Raw genomic sequence first — 19,830 nt, forward strand, 5'->3', positions numbered from 1 at the left:
CTTATCGTAAATCATACTTTCACACTTTTAGAACACCTATAAAATTTGTCATAATGCTATATTTGGAAAGAATTTTAATTATTTTTACAAGCATTCCAAGTAATACAAAGAAAAACTGTTTTGAGTAAATTATTTTTGTGTAAAAGAAAACAAAATATAGGTATTCTAAAGTAATAAATATACTCATAGATTAATAGAAAACTACTGTGTGAAGGAGGTAATATGCGGTTTGTCGTCTTATAAATTGTTTCATTATTGATTCAAGTTATTATTTTTCGGCTATGATTATGTTTCTTGCCAACATGCTATCACTTAGGCGCGAATTTGTATGACAATATCTTCCGAACTAAGTTTCAAGTATTAATAAGAACAAGAATGATGTTAATATCTCGCTCATAGTTTTGATGTAAATGTGATTTAACTTCGCAATTCACAATATTATATTATTCCATGTAAAACGTTGTTTACTGTGTACCAAAATATGTAATCGCTTTTGAATGAGACGAATTTTATTTTATATAATGAAATATGTTATTATTTATTATTGAGATTATTTTTTTGTTTTAATAGGAAAAATACTTTGTTATCCGTAAAATTGAAGGGGGTGTGTTGCATATACTCAAATCCTGTTCATTTCAATGACGTGTCCTAATCTTTTAGGAGCATTTAATTTACATATCCTTCTTGTTTTAAATGTTATACACGTTTTACATAAATAGCATTCCGATATACAGTACAATATATATGAATATAATTATTGTGTTGTTTGTTTTTTTGATTGTGTTGTTTTTGTTTTGTCTCATTCAATATCAATAAAGTGTACAGGATAATAATTGTTCTATAATCATACATATTTAATTGCTTGACATTATATTGTTCATGAATTGCATAATAAATATTTGCGGAAGAAGTTGTTTTTGTTTTTATAACAGGTATAATTATAATTTATAATATATATATTATATTTATGTAATATATATATAATTTTATATTTATGTTTACAATTTATTTAAAAATTGTCGTTTCTACAATTTTTATCGAAAATTCTAGAAGGTTCATATCCTCAACGGGTTCTTCAGGTCTATTATTTCATATTAGGAAATTCATAACATAATAATAAATAACGAGAGTATTAAGCTCGTTATATCGAAAATCATATCAAAATCCATTCACCCTTTTCGACGTCATAAGTCATAACTCATCAAGGTATAGCAATTTTAAACAAACATTTTTGGATAAGAAAGTAAAAAGAAAATAGGTATCCAGCTGTAAAATAAACTAAAACAATCTTTATCAGATAATTATGTCTCTCAAGAGACTGGTTATCTGTATGTTTTTAATAAACAGTAGGTATACAAAGTATTTGATCTTTGATAGCTCTCATAGTCTTACCAACAACAGTACATAATGTGGCGACGTTAAAACAGGAATGTAGCATTGATATTTACTGGATAGTTCTACTACGTAGGTACCTGTGATGTTGTTTTGAACTCAAACCTGTTATCGTACCAACCGGACTGATTAGCATACTAGCAAAGGTTTTTATTATTCAGCTAAATCACACCATTCTCGCATTATCTTTATCGCGAGCTTCACAAAATGTCGGGATTAAAGGTAAGCTAAACTATCATTATGTATCATATTGTTTTCATTTAACTTTTGCACTGTTTATTTACTTTAATCGTTATATTCAAATAAGTTCCATGGAATAAAAGTTCATAACATAAAGCTATTTAGAACTATTTTTCTTTACACCTCAGTATTTATCCGGCTTCGGTTCGGAGTTTGCAAGTGAGGATCCTCGTAGGCCAGGCGCCTTGCCTGAAGGTCAGAACAGCCCACAAAAGTGCGCCTACGGATTATATGCTGAGCAGCTTTCGGGAAGTGCTTTCACCACTCCAAGACTTGAGAATAAGAGGTCATGGTTATATAGGTCAGTCGGTTATATTTTTCAATCAACAAATACCAAGGTTATAGGTAAATTATTTTTCTGAAATTCTCATGTATATTGTAAATTCTCTCTATTGATTTGAATTTCTACACTTTAAAACTGACTAAACTTTTAATCTGCAATCGGTGGGTATATACTTAGGTAATATGCGCTTTTACTATCGATGCAGCTTAAATACCCATGCAACCGATTACATACATCACGACAGGCGACAGCCAAGCCTGACTATTTACTATCTATATATTATGTATATTGTCTTGTTGATTCAGGATTCGTCCTTCAGTGGTCCATAAGCCGTTCGCGCGCTCCAATGTTGCTAAGTATCTCACACACAATTGGGATGAAGTGGAAGCAGATCCAAATCAAGTAAATAATTACGTTTATAAATTTAAATATATAAAGAATAGAAAAAAATCGATCACGAGGCAGGATTCGAACCCGCATGCTTCACGCCAATGTTCAAAATTTCTGCGTAATATATCTAAATCTAACTGAAATTACAAGACATATTTTTACTGGCAGCATTTTTAAAAGATCGTTAAAATTCAAATACATATTTTTTAGTGCCCAGAGGTACCTACTTATACATATTTTAAGGGGTATAAATACTCTTTTTTATTTCTAGTCCCGTTGGAAGCCATTCGACATTCCATCTGAAGGGAATGTGGACTTCGTAGCAGGACTGCACACGGTCTGTGGAGCTGGAGACGCCCGATCTCGTCACGGGATTGCTATTCATGTATACCTTTGCAATGCCTCTATGGACAAAAGCGCCTTTTACAGCAGCGATGGAGACTTCCTTATTGGTAATTTTCGTACATCTTATAGCTCAATTTAGTGCAAAATTTCTATTCTTATCTTATAGAGGCTTGGGAATAAGATATTCTGAGTTTAAATTTCGTTCGTTAAGGGTTAACCTAACTTACTCGACTAATCTCATATCTACGTACCTACGCTTTAAAGGTTAATTGAATAATAATAAAACATGATAACTAAGTATGTATCATACACATCTTTCCTTTAGTGCCGCAAAAAGGAGTTTTAAAGATAACTACTGAATTTGGAAAAATGGAGGTGGCACCCAATGAGATTGCAGTGATTCAAATGGGAATGAGATTTGCTGTTGCAGTTGATGGACCTACTAGGTATGATATTATTAAATCGAATTTTATATCTGCTCGTCATTGATTTTTAGAGCCTTTGTTACAATAGACAAAAATATGATGCATACAGCTTTTCGCACAGCAACTCTTTTGCACGTACATATTTAAAGCTCAATGAAAATACTTAATTTTTTAATTATCATTTATTAAAATTATCATTTACTAAAAAATAATGTACCTACATTAAATATTAAACATTTCAGAGGATATATTCTAGAAGTATTCGATGGTCACTTCAAACTACCAGACCTTGGTCCTATCGGTGCGAATGGTTTGGCAAATCCTCGCGACTTCCTTACACCCGTGGCTTGTTATCATGACGAAGAAATTCCTGGTACCTAAAAAGCCCTATTTATGATACTGCATAACCTCATCTCAACACAGATGTTGTTTTTTTATTCACATTTGTTGGATTTTATTATAGTATCAATTGTCCCAATTTTAATTAAAAAAATATAGAGCCCACATCACCAATAAAATAGGTAAAAGAAACGTAAAAATTTAAAATATATACCTATGTAGTGACATAGATATTAATTGCTTGGATATTTAATAATGGAATAGTGTGAGCGTGCCACGTTTTAAATTCAGGCTTTTTCATGAAAATTTATTTAATTTTAGGATTCAAAATAATAAACAAATATCATGGACTGCTGTTTGAAGCTGAGCAAGACCACACTCCGTTCGACGTGGTGGCCTGGCACGGCAACTATGTGCCATACAAATATGACCTGAGCAAGTTTATGGTCATCAATTCTGTATCTTTTGATCACTGTGTAAGTAATTGAAATAACTTACTCATTACTAAGATAGAGGTATATGCTTTATAATTAATTTATTCTTATTATCAAATATCAACTGAAGGCAATAAGAACCTAATGAATAAGGCTAAGCCTTAAAGTTCATAAAAAATTGCATTAAACATGTGTGATTTTTTTTCTATTCCTCTTTTAGGACCCTTCGATTTTTACCGTTTTAACATGTCCGTCCACCAAGCCAGGCGTCGCCATTGCGGATTTCGTGATTTTCCCGCCTAGGTGGTCCGTTCAAGAAAATACATTTAGACCTCCGTACTATCACAGTAAGTGCATTTATTACAAGTGTTCTCAAAACTTACATAGTTACTATAAAATTATAAATAATAGATTTTCAATTTACAATACTTACAGCAGTACCTACGTACAGCTACCTGATATATAGTATATACATACTTACTACTATAAAAAAATATTAATGATATAAGAGTTAAATAATACAACTTTTTTTACAGGAAACTGTATGAGCGAGTTTATGGGTCTCATCCTTGGATCTTACGAGGCCAAGGAAGGTGGTTTCCTTCCCGGAGGCGCGTCTCTCCACTCGATGATGACTCCGCACGGACCGGACACACAATGTTTCCAAGCTGCTTCTTCTGCTGAATTAGTACCGCAAAAGATTGCTGTTGGCACTCAGGTATTTTAAATAATGCTTTAAAGCTTTTATTTTGACGTGACAACGTCTTATAATTCGATAAAGCCGGCTGCACGCACGAAAAAACATGACTCATGCGGCGTTACCTCGCTCTGAGGCGTTCCATGTAAGGCTTGAAGTGCAAGCGAGAGCGCCGAACGAGCGACAAAGAAGCACAATCGGACGTTGTCACGTTCAACTATCGTCAGTAAACCGAATTTACAGACAACCAATTTTTATTTGATGAAGTTAAGTATACCTAATACATATTTTTTCCACAGGCTTTCATGTTTGAGTCATCACTTAGCATGGCCATAACGAAATGGGGTTTGGAAACTTGTCAGAAATTGGATGCAAAATATTATGAATGCTGGCAAAATCTACCGAAATTGTTTTCCGATAAAATTAACGTCTAGATTGTAATTATTTTTTTGTTATATGCTCTTTGTTTGTTATACTCTCTAGTCTTTTAATAAAACACTGATTAAGATTAATGGTTTTTTATTAAGAATACATTATAAAATAATATATTTAATAATTTTCATAAATTTGATTTTAGTAAATATAAAATTAAAAAAGTACAAATCTTAGATAATATAAAGTTAATATACACCCAAATTCAAGAAAGACTGAAATTTTTAACCTAACGGCATGGCTATATAAAGAGCGCGTAGCATAAGTCTGCAATAATCCGCAATCAACTTTTCTTTTTAATACCGAAGAATCTCTAGATATACGTATCATGAAGCAGCTCATTCCATCAACTACTTTTATAGATGGTCCTTTTACATCTAGAGCATTGACCGTAGTGGTATCTTGAGAAACAATAGTTTCTTTAGTTTCATTACCCGAAACAATTTTTGTAACATTGCTAGAATGAACAGTAGTGACAGTTTTGGATGCAGTATTGTGTGTATCCCCCTGGGCTTCCCAAATGAAACTCGACATTAACTTACAGTCGATACGAGTCTCTTCATATTCACCATTATTCTTACTTATTCCTAATTTACAGATCTCTCCCGGTGAACTTCTATAGTCTCTATTATAATAGTCGTGATTGTTATGGCTTTGACTCATTCTGCCTAAGTTGTATAATGCCAATCCCGTTAAAAGAGTATCAAAGCGACTTCCTGAATCTCTATACTGATAAACGTAAACAGGTGGCGTTCCATGATACACAGGATGGTAAGTCGAACCGTAGTTTATTTGTTGCGGTGGATTATAGTGATAATGATGATGCACCTCATTTCTATGGTAGCTGTTGTATCTACCACCACTACCACTAGCGCTGTTACCAGATAAGCCTGTACTTTGAGGATAAGAGTGTCGGTTTGATTGACCTACCCCGGTACCTGAATATTGCGTATGGGTCTGATGTGGATACCTGACTCCACCGCCATAACTACTACTTCGTTTTGCAATAACAAAGATAAAAAAGCTGTTTATAAAAAGCGCGCGGAATAACATAGCGTCGCTGTAACGCTCGATCGTGAACTAACTTAATTATTTTGAAAGCTAAATTGCTTATATCCCAATTGGAAGCCAAGCCCATAAAAGCGACAAAGGTGTGGTGCATATGACGACACGAAGAGCTACTTTTAGTATGAATAAAAAAATCGATTTTATGTTAATTTTAGATTCGCGTGTCCTGGTGAACTCATATTTACTTTCTTTTGTACAATGTTTTTATAATTGTCCTTCCCCAATGAATTTCTAATTATGAATATGATAATAGCTGTTGTAGGCTGTAGCTACATATTTTCTGTCGTCTTGTGTAATGCCGTTATTTTAAAATGGATAATATACGGCATAAGTCATAACGTAACTACGTGAAGATATTGATAAATCCAATAACATATCCATGGATGGATATCATTTGACACAAATGTATAATTATGCATTTATAATTATTAATTTATTAATGAAAGCAAGCAAATTCCTCCTTTTTTGAAGTCGGTTAAAAAGTATGAGTCCAGAGGAGTAGGAAATTAGACAATAAAACAACAAAAAATATTATCATCGTAATTTTATTTCGTATAATTATTAGCAGAACCTAAAATTATATTCAATTACTGCATTAACATTAAAAAGAATCGGTCAGTCGCGTCACCGGTATAGATGTGACGGTATCGGTAAATAACATGGTGTGACTTACAATAACTTAATAAATTAAAATGGAATCTTCAACTATGACTGTATGCTGAACCCTTAGACACATTAGTTACCTTAAAAATTCTACTTATCCAATAAAATGTTAAATGATCGCCCAATTAACGCCGTAACTTAATTTGTGAACATTTATGTAACATAATGCACTTCTTCACTTGCAAGAAAAAACCGAACTTAAACGAGATTCTAAAAAACAAAGAACGGGTGAATTGACATCAATTTAAAAAATTCCCGATATATCCTCAAGTAAGGTCCCATCCCGTAGACGTTTCTTAGAAATAAATTAGTCGAGAGATCATTTTATTTATTTAAAATTCATTAGTATGATAAGCTTTGAAATTACTGTGATAAGATATCTAAATTACAACTGATTTCACATGTTGCTAACAACAACATAAGAATCTATATTTCAACCTATGGTTAGACGGTAAATTATAAAGGTTACAAAGAAAAGGAACAAAAATGTTGAAAAAATAACATGCTCTATTTAATAAAAATAAATCGATATTCTTAGATAAAAGGTTGCAAGGACAGCTTATGTTTATTATTATTGCTCACACTTTCACAAACCTTATAAAAATTGAAAACTACATCACTTCAGAAATAATGTTCACAAAAATATTATTATATAGATTAAATATGGTTTACGAAATGGTTAGTTACTAACTTCTAAATTACACAATGGAATCCAACTTAAGGATATTAAAATACTGAATTTTACGTAGAAAACAAAATCATAATATCAATACCAGCATGCATTTAAAATGAAAGTATAAAAAAAACCGGCCGAATTGATAACCTCCTTTTTTGAAGTCGGTTAAAAATACTTTGTGCTCGAACGCGATATGAAAACAAGACGCCACGATTTCAATGAATACATTCTGAATGCACAACAGTTTTATAATTTAAAATTTTACATTTATTTATACAATAATTTCTTGACCAATTGTCACCGAACAAGTTTGAATGTAAATTTTACAGTTTGTAAGAAATGTAGACATCATTATGGGCACAGATTTAGTTAGCCGTGGTTCACATTGACACCAGACTCGAGTTCTGAAGCTGGTGTCTCTGGTTCTTCATCGTTGTAAATGTTCTCAGCCATTTGCCACACCTGATGGAAAAAAATACATTTAAAAAATAATAAAGCTTTTTTTTAATATTTGAATAAAATATAAATTGATGAGTAGACTAAAAACTTGTGATATCAGAATAGAACATTTTGCATTCAAAGAGATGAACACCTTCATTCACCACAAGCTACCTATATGTATAAAATTTAATTTTATATCTTGGTATTAACATCATGCCTATATTTAACATACTCAAAAAATCCTACAAAACATTACTTTCAAAAAAATAAAAATGTTGTGTGGTTTTATGAAACCACGGTAAAAGTGAAACTTAGGCACAAAATTATCGTATTTGTACGATAATTATCGTACGGCACAGAATATCTAATAGTAGCTAAACGCTACGTACGTTTCGACCGTCACGCGACATGCGCTACACAGACCAAAAACTTTGAGACGATGTAATAAAAGTTTCACTTTAAAATACTGACCTGCAAAATATTATCTTCTGATACAGAACAAATGACCCACGGCTCATTGGGGTTCCACGAGAAGTTATTTTACATACACATAAAATCCTACAAAGTAACATTAATTTATAGAAATCAGAAAACACTGACCTGCATAATATTATCCTCCGAGACAGAACAAATGACCCACGGCTCGTTGGGGTTCCAGGAGAAGTCTGATATCTTGGCTGTGTGACCTCCGTGGATGAACAGCAGCTCCGGTGGACCATCCTCTGCATCTTCAGCTGTTTGCTCCTCACCAATCTTGGATAAGTCCCACACGTGCAGTCTGAAAAAAAAATAATTTATACATGGTTTATTTTGTCAAAAAATTGTCAAAAATCTCCTGAATTTATGCAACATGATTAATTTTGTCAAAAAATTTTCAAAAATCTATTAATATGTTTGTTATTTAATGGAAACTGTAACTTTTAAAACTCAATGGTAACTGTTGTTCCTCTTTCATTTACAACATTACAATTTTCATTTACAATAACAAATAACCTCTTTGGTTAGAAAATTGAAGCAAAATCTACAATCAATAGTATTTAGAAAAAAGTTATGTAAGGGGAAAAAAGTTGACATATATAAACATAAAATTCAGGTCATGTTAACTTTTTTCGGAAAAATAAAGGCTTTATGATTGTATAAGGGTAATAATTAACAAATTAAAACTCTACCTTCTATCAGTTCCACTGCTCGCAAGAATAGTCTCGTTATGCGGAGACCATTGCACTTGGAATATTTCGTCTTTGTGTGATTCAAACGAGTGCAATTTTAATTTCAAATTACGAAGATCCCACAATGCAACCTAAAACAAATAAAATGACAACATAACAACATATAGACTAAACTGGTAACAATAAGAATTAAGTAATTAACAAACAAATCTATACTTATTATTTACTCTATATATGGTATATGACTTATGAGGGTGAACAAAGTAATTTACACAATGTAGGGCAATTTTTTTAAATCAATGCCCGCAAAGTATTATATGGCTGAATACATTTAAACATATGACTTGAAAAAAAAAGACGGGTATCACTCCGGGAGTGCCGGCAGAAGTGAAAACTTGATTATTAACGTTGAGCATGTTTGATATTTTGGAATGGTATCCGTCTTACGCTTTTTCGATCAGGTCACGTGTCCTGACGCGAGTTTAAGATTTTATACCCATTACAGAAAAAGTGCTCAACGCCGCCAAAGAAGTTTTCACTTCAATAATAAAAAGCAACTTACTGTCTTATCGGCACTGCCAGTAGCTAATATAAACTCGGAGTATGGGTTAAAGCTGAGGCAGTTCACTTCAGCCGTGTGGGCATCTACTGTGTGCGATGGTTTCGATGTATTGTTACACCTGTAAATATGTTACATGAAAAAATTGCTTTCTGGTTTAAAAAATAAATTAGATTTTATTATCTGAATAAACTGAACTATCATTCATTTTTTAAATGTTTTTAATTCTTTGCTGAATACATTTAACCTTATTTGATAAGAATAAGTTATTAATACATTCCTATTTTTTATCATATTGTTACAAGATGATTTTGAATCACCTATTTTAGATGTATAGTTATGTATTTTAGGGTTTCTTTTACACTTAGCATTTCAAATAACATTTTTGAAACATACATATTTGTAAATACCATTTTTTATTTCATTTAAAAATACTGCTTTAATTTTATCAAATACATTTTTATTCACAATTATTTTTGTATTGAGCTACATTTTACTACATAAGTAGTACTTACAACTTTAAAAGTTATATATTTAGTATTAACCTATAATCCTCCTATATCAAAGAAATCGGTTACATTAAAGTTGTAACTTAAAAATGACTATTTATATTATATGTATAATATTTCTTAGATCGTTCATTGCTGATTAGATATCTCCATTGGGTTAGCATAGTAAAGAATTTATCTGTTAAAAATTAAAAAGTAGTCTACCTAAGTAAAACTGAGCAAACAGCTAATTTAAATAAAAAGACGTGTGTCACTCGGGGACTGCCGCGGTAAAGCTATTGCATGCTATGCCTTCAAGCCACACCTCCGCGCCCGTCGGAGTGGGGAGCGTGAGGTTTTTTTGTTACGGAATTTCTGGATTCGGTCCCCGCGCTCAAGGCCCGCGATAGAAGCTATGCAATAGCTTAATAATAAATACATACATATCAAAAATACCTATACTAAAAGAAAACAAAATCAACTGACACTAACCGTGTGTCCCATATCATCAGTTTCTGGTCGTCAGCGACGGAACCAAAGAGGGACTCGTGCAGTAAGTGCCACGCTACATCCTCGACTACCGCAGTGTGGCCCGTGAATACCGACTTGGCTTCTATCACCCGCCCCTCCTTGGGGGTCGCGTTTATGTCCCAGAGACAGATTGTGTGGTCGTCACTGTATAAATAAATAAATAAATATTATAGGACATTATTACACAAATCGACCTAGTCCCACAGTAAGCTCAATTAAGGCTTGTGTTGTGGGTACTAGGCGACGATAAATATAATATTTAATAAATACATATATAGATAACACCCAGACCCAAGAACAAATAATTGAGTTCATCACACAAATATTTATCTATAAGTAATCTATTTTTAAGCCATCTGTGATACATGTACTAAGTTTGACATAAATATGTCCGTTAAGTGGATCAAGTTAAAAGGGGTCAGTAATATACAAATATGCAGGTAAGGAAATATTAAGTTTTAAAAACAGATTGCATAAATACATTATAATATCAAATTAAGATAAAATACAACATCAGTCACTCTACAAGTCTACACTGAGTTGTTTTATAGATGTGAAATTATGAAAATTTTCCTTACTTTTAAATACAATGAAGTTCTCTCAAGACAAATCATACTAAACTCACCTAGCAGATAGAAGATATCCATTCAAATTAGGATTCCACGAGAGTCCATATCCTTCTTTTTGGTGACCTCGCAATCTATTAAATAAAAAAAAATTAACTCATGTTAATTTGTATAAATATTGATATTATAACAATTATGAACAATGAACATGTTTGATGTTACTTCATAATTAAAAAGTCTTTGATCAATGAATTCAGAAATAGCAATCATATTTTTTGTGGACTAATTTAGAAAGAAGAGAAGTAACATAAAGAACATATTTTTTAGTACACTAGCTTCCCACCCGCGGCTTCGCCCGCTTTGTCTAAAACCTAATAAATTATATACTTAAACTTTCCTTTTGAATCACTCTATCTATTAAAAAACCGCATCAAAATCCGTTGCGTAGTTTTAAAGATTTAAGCATACAAAGGGACATAGGGACAGAGAAAGCGACTTTGTTTTATACTATGTAGTGATTAAAAATCCGTACCTGAGATCTGGGTGACACTCCCCTGAGGGTTCAGGCTTTGACGGGTGTTTAGTATAATCAAACACAAGAACATCTGAGGAAGGAGTCTTGGTGGCTATTACACAAGGATTCTGTGGCATGTAACGAGCTCTGTTCACTTCACCTTCATGGTTTATTTTAATTTCAATGTCAATTTTACCAGACACTGAGCCGAAACCACCAAATTCTGAAAGATGATTGAAATAATGTAATATTTATACTTACTACTTATACTATTAATTTGCTATTGACCAAAATTTTTTAAATGTAACTGATTTTGGAAGACAATGAATTTGAACATAAAGGATATGCAGTTGACAATATTAAAATATAGTGCTGGATGCTAATGATAATGTAAAAAATACTTTATTACTATACATTCATGTTACATGCACACTAGAGATACCTTGTATATGTTGATGAATAACATAAATACATACCACCCTTGTCATTGTCATAATGACTGGCATCGAATTGAGCATCTTCATTTGGAAGCTGTACACTAGCAATTAGTAAGTGATTTTGTTCATCTGATGTGTGTGTACCCAAAATTAATCTAAAAACAATAAAATAATTGCATCAAAGGTCTGCAAACAAAATGACCTGTACAGCATTGAGTAGCTAAAGTAAGTAAACGAACAAGTTTTAGATTAGATTAATTACCTGTGTACAGAATAGTCCTTGCCTTCAGGTCGAGTCACATCTGGAAGCCACTGGGCAGTAAGTGAGGGCCATTCAAGAGCGTGTGTCATGACCAAGTCGTATAGAAACGGTGTATTCTTTTTCCATATTTTATATTCTTCGTTAATAACCCTTTCTTCTACTGCATCATCAAATGTTTCTAGAACGATAAATTAAACCAATAGAGCACATTCATTAACTGCTAATAACCAAAAAAATCAAAGCCATCGCTTGTCAGGATAGTGCCTTTGGAAATATTCAATATAAACATGCTGTAAGTTATTTGTTATGAATGATTTACCTCCATCGCCTTTGTCACCCATGTTAAAAACTAAAAGCGAACTTTAAGTTCGCCGATTTACAATAATATTAAATACAAAAAACCGACCGGGCCTCGAAAGGCGCCAAACAATAATCCTCTTTGGCGTTATTAGCGGGTGGACAACACACAAACTTCCGGTTGTGCATGGCTCTTTATTTTTATTAACTCTTTAAAAAAATTAGAATTAAATGATCTACAGTAAAATTATTTTGCAATATTTTAAAAATGGTAAAGCGTGTATTAAAATTGTTTAATAAAATATTTATAAAAAATAGTCTGGATATTTATTTTTTAAGGTTGGTTTCCATTATATGTGCCGAAAGATAATGTCACTAAAAATTGTATTCTAAATTGATATTTTAAAAAATGCTATGATCCCATAATATTGAATTCGTATTATTTTCATTATAACCAATATCATTTTGTAATCCATCACAAATATATATAGCGATATTAATCCTGTTATACAGGCTGTATTATTTATCCTGGGTCGAGTCGCACGATGGTGTAGCGAGTGGCAAAATAATTTGATGATTGATTGAGATAATGTTAATTATCAAATAAGTATTCTTAAATATATAATTATTATAATAATTTAAATTCATCAAGAACAAAACTTTATGGATGAGATTTAGTATAAAGTGTTAATTAACCATTATAGAATATTATTTATGGTTAACAGTCACAAGTCAAACGTGACATTAACTGCTGATCTGTCAAAAACTGTCAAATTAAATTGCTAATATGGCTGATGCAGCGCTAGCACGTCGCGAAGCACGTAGAAGAAAAATATTAGAAAATTCTCATAATAGACTTCAACGTATATCCGGAAAAGCCAACGATGATAGCTGCCGAGGTACATATTTCAACTTCTTTCATATACGGTCTTGTTAAATGTTAATTATACACTGATATCATAAACATGCTTTGTTGTTATTGCAGAATCACCTGTTCATTCTTCAACGCCAGATTATCAGGATATAAATCCTTCAGAGTGCAGCAGTAAAGCTTCATTATGTAACGGAGTAATAAGTTCTTCTATACAAACTGAAGAATCCGTTCTCCCAACAACAGAAGAAGTTCCAACCATTCAAGAAGAGGTAATCAATGACTTGGCATCTTTATTGCCACCTAAATTTCCAACAATTTCAACTGCAAACACTGATTCTCCACCGAAAACGTCATTGATTGATAAACTCGTTGCTAACAAGTATGACATAGTACTTCTGTCTTTGTTTCTTCAGATTCTCTACAATTTTTCACTTTTAACAATTGAAAGTACTTATTTCTTTCTGCCCCTTATTACCTACGCGGGCACGAAGATATATTGGTTTCCAAAACCAGCTAATTCCAATTTTGAAAATGTATTAATGCTTCTTAAAGGGCTTTCAACACAAAGAGTTCAAAAATTACTAAGTGTAACACAAATTGTTAGTGCAATTGGCCTTGATGCCTGTATTTTTGTCTTCACTACAATTTGTGTGCAAACTTTATGTATTTTTGTGAAGCAGAACTTTATTACATAGAACCGGTTTTTGTTTTTACATACACAAAGAAAATTGACTGTTTTGACTGAGCAGTTCATTGGACTAGTAAGCTAGGGTTTTGGGAATGTATGTTTTTATGCTTGTGCCTTTAATGTAAGTGATATAATGTGACATGTGTGCGTTTTAGTCACATATTGCCATCTTAGTTTAAATTTTTGTAAGTTTGTACATAATATACAAAACAAATAAAATTATTTGTAATATATAAAATAGTTGAATTACTGCCTTGTCTTCTTCTTACAAAGACAATCTCCACATTGCAAATTATTGAAGGAATCCAATATTTTTCTATTTGTAGATATCCACAACGACATTGGGTTGTGTGTATAAGTTTTCATGTAAATATAACATTGCATTTACTATAAGAATAATGATTTAGTAATCCAAGTTATTTTTGTACTTTGTTACATTAGCAAATTGTTACTAAATAGTTTATTACTTACATTATTATACATAGTTGGTTAAATATCTTTGTAATGTTATTCATATTAGTAAATGTTCTTTGCAAGTGTTGAAGTCATGAAAATAGTTATCTTTAATTTAAAAAAATTGCATTTAAATTGTGTAGAATTTTTTGTTACTAACAAATACTATGGCAGTCTGTGACTGAACAATTTCGATTGTATATTTTAGGAATTGGACTATAATAAAAGAGTGCTTTTTCAGTTGCTCAAATTTGTCATTAATCATTCTTTAAAAAAATATTTTTAGTACATATTTATTGCAATGAAATAAAATTTCCTACAAATGGCAAACTGAGGGCCATTTTTTATGTATAACTGACAATTTCTTATGAGCTATTTGTTTTATAGTGCATATTTATTTTATCTTCTTTTTAAATTGATGATTTCAAATACTAAAATAAACATTTAATTTGTGATTCTGTTTTATAAAATATATGAATATTAATTTGGCATGTGTAACTTGATTACTTCAACCAACACAATGATAGTCTCAAATCTATAAATAATAATACAATATATTACATTTTATGCCTCAATATTAATTTATCTTCATTTAAATTAACCAAAGATGAAGCCAATAACACAAAATATACTATGTATCTATATATTTTATTTGTATGTAATATGTATTAAATAAATAACCACCTATAGTTTGTTTGTATTTTTCTTTATTTAAACAACTTATAATAAGCAATAATTAAATTAGTCTGTTTAAAATGTAACAAAAACATAGTTAATGTTTTTTATGGAATGAAAAAATTTGGATTAAATTGATTTTCATGTTTCTTCCTGTTTTATTTCTATGTCCTGGACGATAGACATCTGAAACTGTGATTGATAAATATATGGTTAGTTTATGTTACAAATAATGAAATGTTATGATTCCTTGTTTAATTTACATAATATAGTTTTACTTATAATAAGACTAGATTTCCGCCCGCGTTTTCAGAGAAAACCCTGCATAGTTCCTATAAATCAAGTTACCCTCTATATGTGTGCTTAATTTCATTGTAATCGGTTCAGTAGTATTTGTGTGAAAGAGTAACAAACACACACACTTTCGCATTTATAATATTAGTAGGATAGTAGGATTTATATACAATAAGTGGTATCATTAATAAGCAGACTTTTTATAATTAAAAAAGAAAAAAATATATATACCAGTGAGACAGCTTATATGCAAACTTTTTATTAACATTGTTGTACCTGCTTTGTATGATATGAATGTAATATAATTATATAAAAATATTTTTACTATGCAAGAAAATTAATTAATGAACTATTGTGATTGTATGATGAAAACTGTAATATTATTAATTATTATAGACAAGTAAAATAAATAATAATGTCTATTCCAAATATAAAATAAACACAAAGTTTGTGATTTATACACAGCTAAAAAAATAAGGATAAATAAAACAAAATGTGTACACAAATCTTATAATGAGCACTTAATGACATGATTTACATTGCAACTAAGTCATAAACTAAAACTAAAATTTAAAGAAGCTCTTAACTTTATTCATAAAGTTCTTACTTTTCTCTTTCTCAATAGACACTTTTGCTTCAGTCTGATGTTCAATTTTATTGGCACCCGTGCTCTGACATTCTTCTGACCTCATATTTGTAATACTGTTTATAGATTCAGTGTTTGTGGATTCTACTTTTTCACTTATAATAATATTTTTGGAAGGTTGTACTTTATCACTGCATATATCATGACTATCTTTGACTGGATCAGTTGAATGGTCAGAGCACCCGAGTTCCTATTCGTCTTTTGCAGCCTTCACTTTCTTCTTTGGGGTGGATTTCTGACGTACCAAGTCTGAACGGCCAATTGAAATCATTTTCAATTCCCATGCCTCTAGATCTTTCCTGTAATCAATAATTTTACACATGAAAACATAAGAATAAAGTATTCATTATTAAAATGTTATATAAACTATTATTATGATGAAATTAACTGTTAGGGCAACACCAACTCACAACACTAAAAGTAAAATGTATACTGGTGTTGCCAGTATGCCAATATTTACGGCAGGAGATTTTATAATTTGCTGGATTATCTTATACAGAAATACCTAACTACATATCTTATACATACCTATACTTGGCCATTAGGTCTGCAGCTTGTTTTTCAAACTTATTTCTTTCAGATTCTGTTAATTTAACCCAATCTGCTTTGACTTTTTGTTGGTGAGTTTTAAAGTCCCTTGATCCAGATGATTTGTCATTTCTTGACATCATGTACAAAATATAGGAAGACATTGGTTTCTTCGGCCGACCTAACTCTTTATGTTCCTGAAATTAAAGAAAGACATATTATAAGACAAAAAGGTAAAAAAAGTCATCTATCAAGCAAAGTTTACTCATATAAATATTTCATTAAATCATGAAAATTAAAATTTTTAAATGGAAAAAAGCTAACAAAAGGCTTAAAGATGATGCTTAAAATAATTATCCTAAATTCTATAAAGTATATATTTGACAAGATGCAAGAAGGCAACAATACTAACTTGTTTCAGTTTCCTCTTTTCCTTTGCTAGAGCCATATCTTCTTTCATTTTTCTTATGTCTTCTTTTTGTTCCTCTGTGAGAGATGCCTGATACAACTCCTTTATTTTTTTGTAGTCTTCTAAATCTTTTTCATATTCTTTCGTCATTTGTGACTTAGTCTAGAAAGAAAAACATTGGTAACATAAAATTCAAAGTGAATTTCACTAAAAGCTTTAGAGAAACAGCAAAGTGATTTGTTTATTGAATTATGAACCTGAATAATGTGATAATTATTGTATATAATATATGGTTCCATTACATCACTTACTTCACTATCCAATTGTTGCCAATGCTTTGAAGTCCAAGAAATAGCTTCCTTTGATGATATGCTTGGATTCTTAGCTAATAGTGCAGGCCGCATCTGAGCCATGAACTTGAAGAATGGAGTAAGAGGTCGCTTCGGTTTTTCGATACCTAGCCTTTCTTCCGCTGACTTCTTGGTTGAATAATCGAATGTTTGGATCGAATATAACCAACTCGACCTATTTTAAAATATATCAATATGTCAGTACTGTATCCAGATGTACAATTGAATTATAAAGGCATTATAATTATTCACTATAGTTATTCATCCACTATATTAAAATTGTGCTATAAATTAAGAACAATACAACATAAACAAAGTAAACCATCATAACCTCAATCTTACCTGCCCTGCAGAATATTCCGATAACCTCCTATAATATTATTACTTAATCGACAAATATATGTTAAACACGCCATTTTCTATATTACTAAAGCACAGAAGTTATCATTTACATATACAAATCAAGTAAAAATTAAACGACGCCGTAGGAAAGTAAACTCGCTTTCATTATCAATACTCGAATGTCAATGTCAAAACACAAAAGTCAAAACTCAAAAGTGTATGTCGAGGTCGTAGAGTGAGAATGAACCATAGAGGAGGCACTAAAATGACAAGGAATGCGTGAGAGAAATACACTTATGACTATAAAGCTAAGAGCAAGAGAGACAGAAACATTGTTTTTTGTTTCTCTCATGTTATGCGATTTCTTTTGTTGGGGACAAAGGCAGTTTGTCCCAAACAAGCGGCTACAGTCCATTGTTTTGCTAGTTTTCTGTTTTTTCTCGCTGTTAAGTGACTTCAAAGTTTAATAAACGTTGACAGTGATCTGTTTTAATCCGACTTTAAGTGAAAATATGGTGCGTTGTAGTGTGATTGGTTGTAAAAATCGGCCGGAACGAAGATTACCAAATATTACCTTTCACACGTAAGTAAACTTATTTGAAGTATATTGCTTTATAGAACTGGATATAGTTGATACATTTTCATTAACTCTAATGTGAAATTATCTACAAATATATAATATTTTCATCGAAATAGACGTAAACATTTTTTTGTGTTATCCGACTAAATTACGAAGTGTTCTTGTTGTTCAGGACGCCATTTGTTTTTACGTAGTTTCAAATTTATGGTATAATCATGTGATTAACATTAGGGATACCAGTACAGGGTAAAATTTTCCCCAAAATCGTGAAATGTTTTTTTAATATTAAATGTTAATGTTTGTGTAAAGTTTGTTACACGGTTCGGTTTTCCGGTTCAGCTTTCCTCATTTGCATTGGTTTAAGTATTTTTTTTTTTCAATGTCGGTTTTTTTGTATATTCCAGGTTACGATGCACATCATAACGCTGAAGACTGCGAAGCTGGCCCTTCCACACGAGCTGCAGCTGCCACTGAAGGCAGCGAGGACCCTGCCCCGTCAGGAGAGGCGGTGTTGGAGTAAAATCCGGAAGGCCACCCCCCGCGCCTTCCTCACCGAGGTGCGGCGCGCCTTTATAAGAACGAACGAGCGGCGGAGTCGTCCATTTTCGTCTGCTACTCGCGCGCACATTATCGCGGACCCTCTGCCCATTTATTTCTACCGTCATTTTGCTGTTCATTTTCAAATAAATGTATTTCGTTTAATTTGCTTTTAATTTGAACTATTTCCAGTACGTTTTTATTAGACTACATTTACGGCTGTATCTTCTAATTGCGTTGACATAGAAATTTGATTTTATTACTGCTTAAAGGTATAATAGACCTAAGTTTTTGATGTGAATATCAATTATTGAATACCTACATTACATTTGCGTTCATGAGTAAAGGGGTTATAAGATTAATTTTTTTTTTTATATAATGTAATAAAAAATTCATGTTTTTCGTAATTATTCCCGTATCTGTTTTATAAGATATTATTCTGTCTTCTGATTCAAATTCAATTTGAATCTGAATCAGAAGAAATAGCAATTAAAACCGCATATTCTGAAACTAGCAACTACTTGCAAGGGAATCACAACCTACAAGGTACTCCCCACGTCCTATAGCACAGACAAAGAAAAAATTGCTACAAGCAACATTTAAAGATACAACATAATAAAACAATTAGGTTTGTTCGAAGCCCTCGGTGCGCGAGTCCGACTCGCACTTGACCTTTTTTGTCCTAATTTTACTGTATTTTCTATTATTATTTACCATTGATTGAAATGATATCTAAACTTTAGCCTTGTTTTTTTATAAAAAATATATGAACTGGGATATTTCGATATTTGTGGTTAATTGCGAGA

The 19,830-nt window shown here is 31.7% G+C and overlaps 5 protein-coding genes and 1 long non-coding RNA gene across 6 annotated transcripts; 3 read left to right on the forward strand and 3 right to left on the reverse strand.

The window, feature by feature from the left end:
• The first annotated feature begins 1,465 nt into the window (after window positions 1-1,465).
• Window positions 1,466-5,057, forward strand: hgo (homogentisate 1,2-dioxygenase). The gene is made up of 10 exons (XM_090111925.1): window positions 1,466-1,614; window positions 1,761-1,933; window positions 2,221-2,317; window positions 2,577-2,757; window positions 2,976-3,096; window positions 3,318-3,448; window positions 3,736-3,890; window positions 4,069-4,195; window positions 4,385-4,566; window positions 4,845-5,057. Exons 1-10 carry the CDS (start codon window positions 1,600-1,602, stop codon window positions 4,977-4,979), a joined length of 1,317 nt encoding a protein of 438 aa, XP_089968051.1. The 5' UTR covers window positions 1,466-1,599; the 3' UTR covers window positions 4,980-5,057.
• A 76-nt stretch (window positions 5,058-5,133) lies between these two features.
• Window positions 5,134-6,032, reverse strand: LOC149901313 (uncharacterized). Its single transcript, XM_090112010.1, has one exon. It carries the CDS (start codon window positions 6,028-6,030, stop codon window positions 5,134-5,136), a length of 897 nt encoding a protein of 298 aa, XP_089968136.1. The 5' UTR covers window positions 6,031-6,032.
• Window positions 6,033-6,574: 542 nt separating this feature from the next.
• Caf1-55 (chromatin assembly factor 1 p55 subunit) lies at window positions 6,575-12,829 on the reverse strand. Its single transcript, XM_090111551.1, has 10 exons — window positions 12,671-12,829; window positions 12,352-12,529; window positions 12,129-12,244; window positions 11,671-11,875; window positions 11,198-11,272; window positions 10,534-10,716; window positions 9,557-9,674; window positions 8,995-9,125; window positions 8,426-8,603; window positions 6,575-7,846 (listed from the first exon to the last, which is right to left on the reverse strand). The coding sequence occupies exons 1-10, from the start codon at window positions 12,690-12,692 to the stop codon at window positions 7,754-7,756; spliced, it is 1,299 nt and encodes a 432-aa protein (XP_089967677.1). The 5' UTR covers window positions 12,693-12,829; the 3' UTR covers window positions 6,575-7,753.
• Window positions 12,830-13,412: 583 nt separating this feature from the next.
• LOC149901315 (uncharacterized) lies at window positions 13,413-15,475 on the forward strand. Its single transcript, XM_090111939.1, has 2 exons — window positions 13,413-13,547; window positions 13,634-15,475. Exons 1-2 carry the CDS (start codon window positions 13,436-13,438, stop codon window positions 14,215-14,217), a joined length of 696 nt encoding a protein of 231 aa, XP_089968065.1. The 5' UTR covers window positions 13,413-13,435; the 3' UTR covers window positions 14,218-15,475.
• A 653-nt stretch (window positions 15,476-16,128) lies between these two features.
• Window positions 16,129-18,086, reverse strand: LOC149901316 (transcription factor A, mitochondrial-like). Its single transcript, XM_090111598.1, has 5 exons — window positions 17,908-18,086; window positions 17,527-17,740; window positions 17,219-17,377; window positions 16,807-17,003; window positions 16,129-16,577 (listed from the first exon to the last, which is right to left on the reverse strand). Exons 1-5 carry the CDS (start codon window positions 17,979-17,981, stop codon window positions 16,469-16,471), a joined length of 753 nt encoding a protein of 250 aa, XP_089967724.1. The 5' UTR covers window positions 17,982-18,086; the 3' UTR covers window positions 16,129-16,468.
• A 56-nt stretch (window positions 18,087-18,142) lies between these two features.
• LOC149901317 (uncharacterized) lies at window positions 18,143-19,189 on the forward strand. The gene is made up of 2 exons (XR_016457698.1): window positions 18,143-18,490; window positions 18,892-19,189. It is a non-coding gene; the product is annotated as an uncharacterized LOC149901317 (long non-coding RNA).
• The last annotated feature ends 641 nt before the right edge of the window (window positions 19,190-19,830 follow it).

This window comes from Colias eurytheme, chromosome 17, assembly GCF_061535395.1.
Source record: "Colias eurytheme isolate Ceu_HAF_F1 chromosome 17, ilColEury1 Martin Lab GWU primary, whole genome shotgun sequence".
NCBI classification, from domain to species: Eukaryota; Metazoa; Arthropoda; class Insecta; order Lepidoptera; family Pieridae; genus Colias; species Colias eurytheme.

What these genes read in the sequence shown, in the direction of transcription:
- hgo (XM_090111925.1), top strand. An exon ending in AAGAGGTCATGGTTATATAG is followed by an intron (nt 1,934 to 2,220) that starts GTCAGTCGGTTA and finishes TTGTTGATTCAG; the next exon opens with GATTCGTCCTTCAGTGGTCC. An exon ending in AGATTGCTGTTGGCACTCAG is followed by an intron (nt 4,567 to 4,844) that starts GTATTTTAAATA and finishes TTTTTTCCACAG; the next exon opens with GCTTTCATGTTTGAGTCATC.
- LOC149901313 (XM_090112010.1), bottom strand. Translation starts at nt 6,030, where the DNA reads ATGTTATTCCGCGCGCTTTTTATAAACAGCTTTTTTATCTTTGTTATT.
- Caf1-55 (XM_090111551.1), bottom strand. Translation starts at nt 12,692, where the DNA reads ATGGGTGACAAAGGCGATGGAG. An exon ending in GAGTGTCACCCAGATCTCAG is followed by an intron (nt 11,273 to 11,670) that starts GTACGGATTTTT and finishes TTTATTTAATAG; the next exon opens with ATTGCGAGGTCACCAAAAAG. An exon ending in CTGATGATATGGGACACACG is followed by an intron (nt 9,675 to 10,533) that starts GTTAGTGTCAGT and finishes ACATATTTACAG; the next exon opens with GTGTAACAATACATCGAAAC.
- LOC149901315 (XM_090111939.1), top strand. Translation starts at nt 13,436, where the DNA reads ATGGCTGATGCAGCGCTAGCACGTCGCGAAGCACGTAGAAGAAAAATA. An exon ending in CAACGATGATAGCTGCCGAG is followed by an intron (nt 13,548 to 13,633) that starts GTACATATTTCA and finishes TTGTTATTGCAG; the next exon opens with AATCACCTGTTCATTCTTCA.
- LOC149901316 (XM_090111598.1), bottom strand. Translation starts at nt 17,981, where the DNA reads ATGGCGTGTTTAACATATATTTGTCGATTAAGTAATAATATTATAGGA. An exon ending in CGGAATATTCTGCAGGGCAG is followed by an intron (nt 17,741 to 17,907) that starts GTAAGATTGAGG and finishes ATTTTAAAATAG; the next exon opens with GTCGAGTTGGTTATATTCGA. An exon ending in GACCTAATGGCCAAGTATAG is followed by an intron (nt 16,578 to 16,806) that starts GTATGTATAAGA and finishes TATTGATTACAG; the next exon opens with GAAAGATCTAGAGGCATGGG.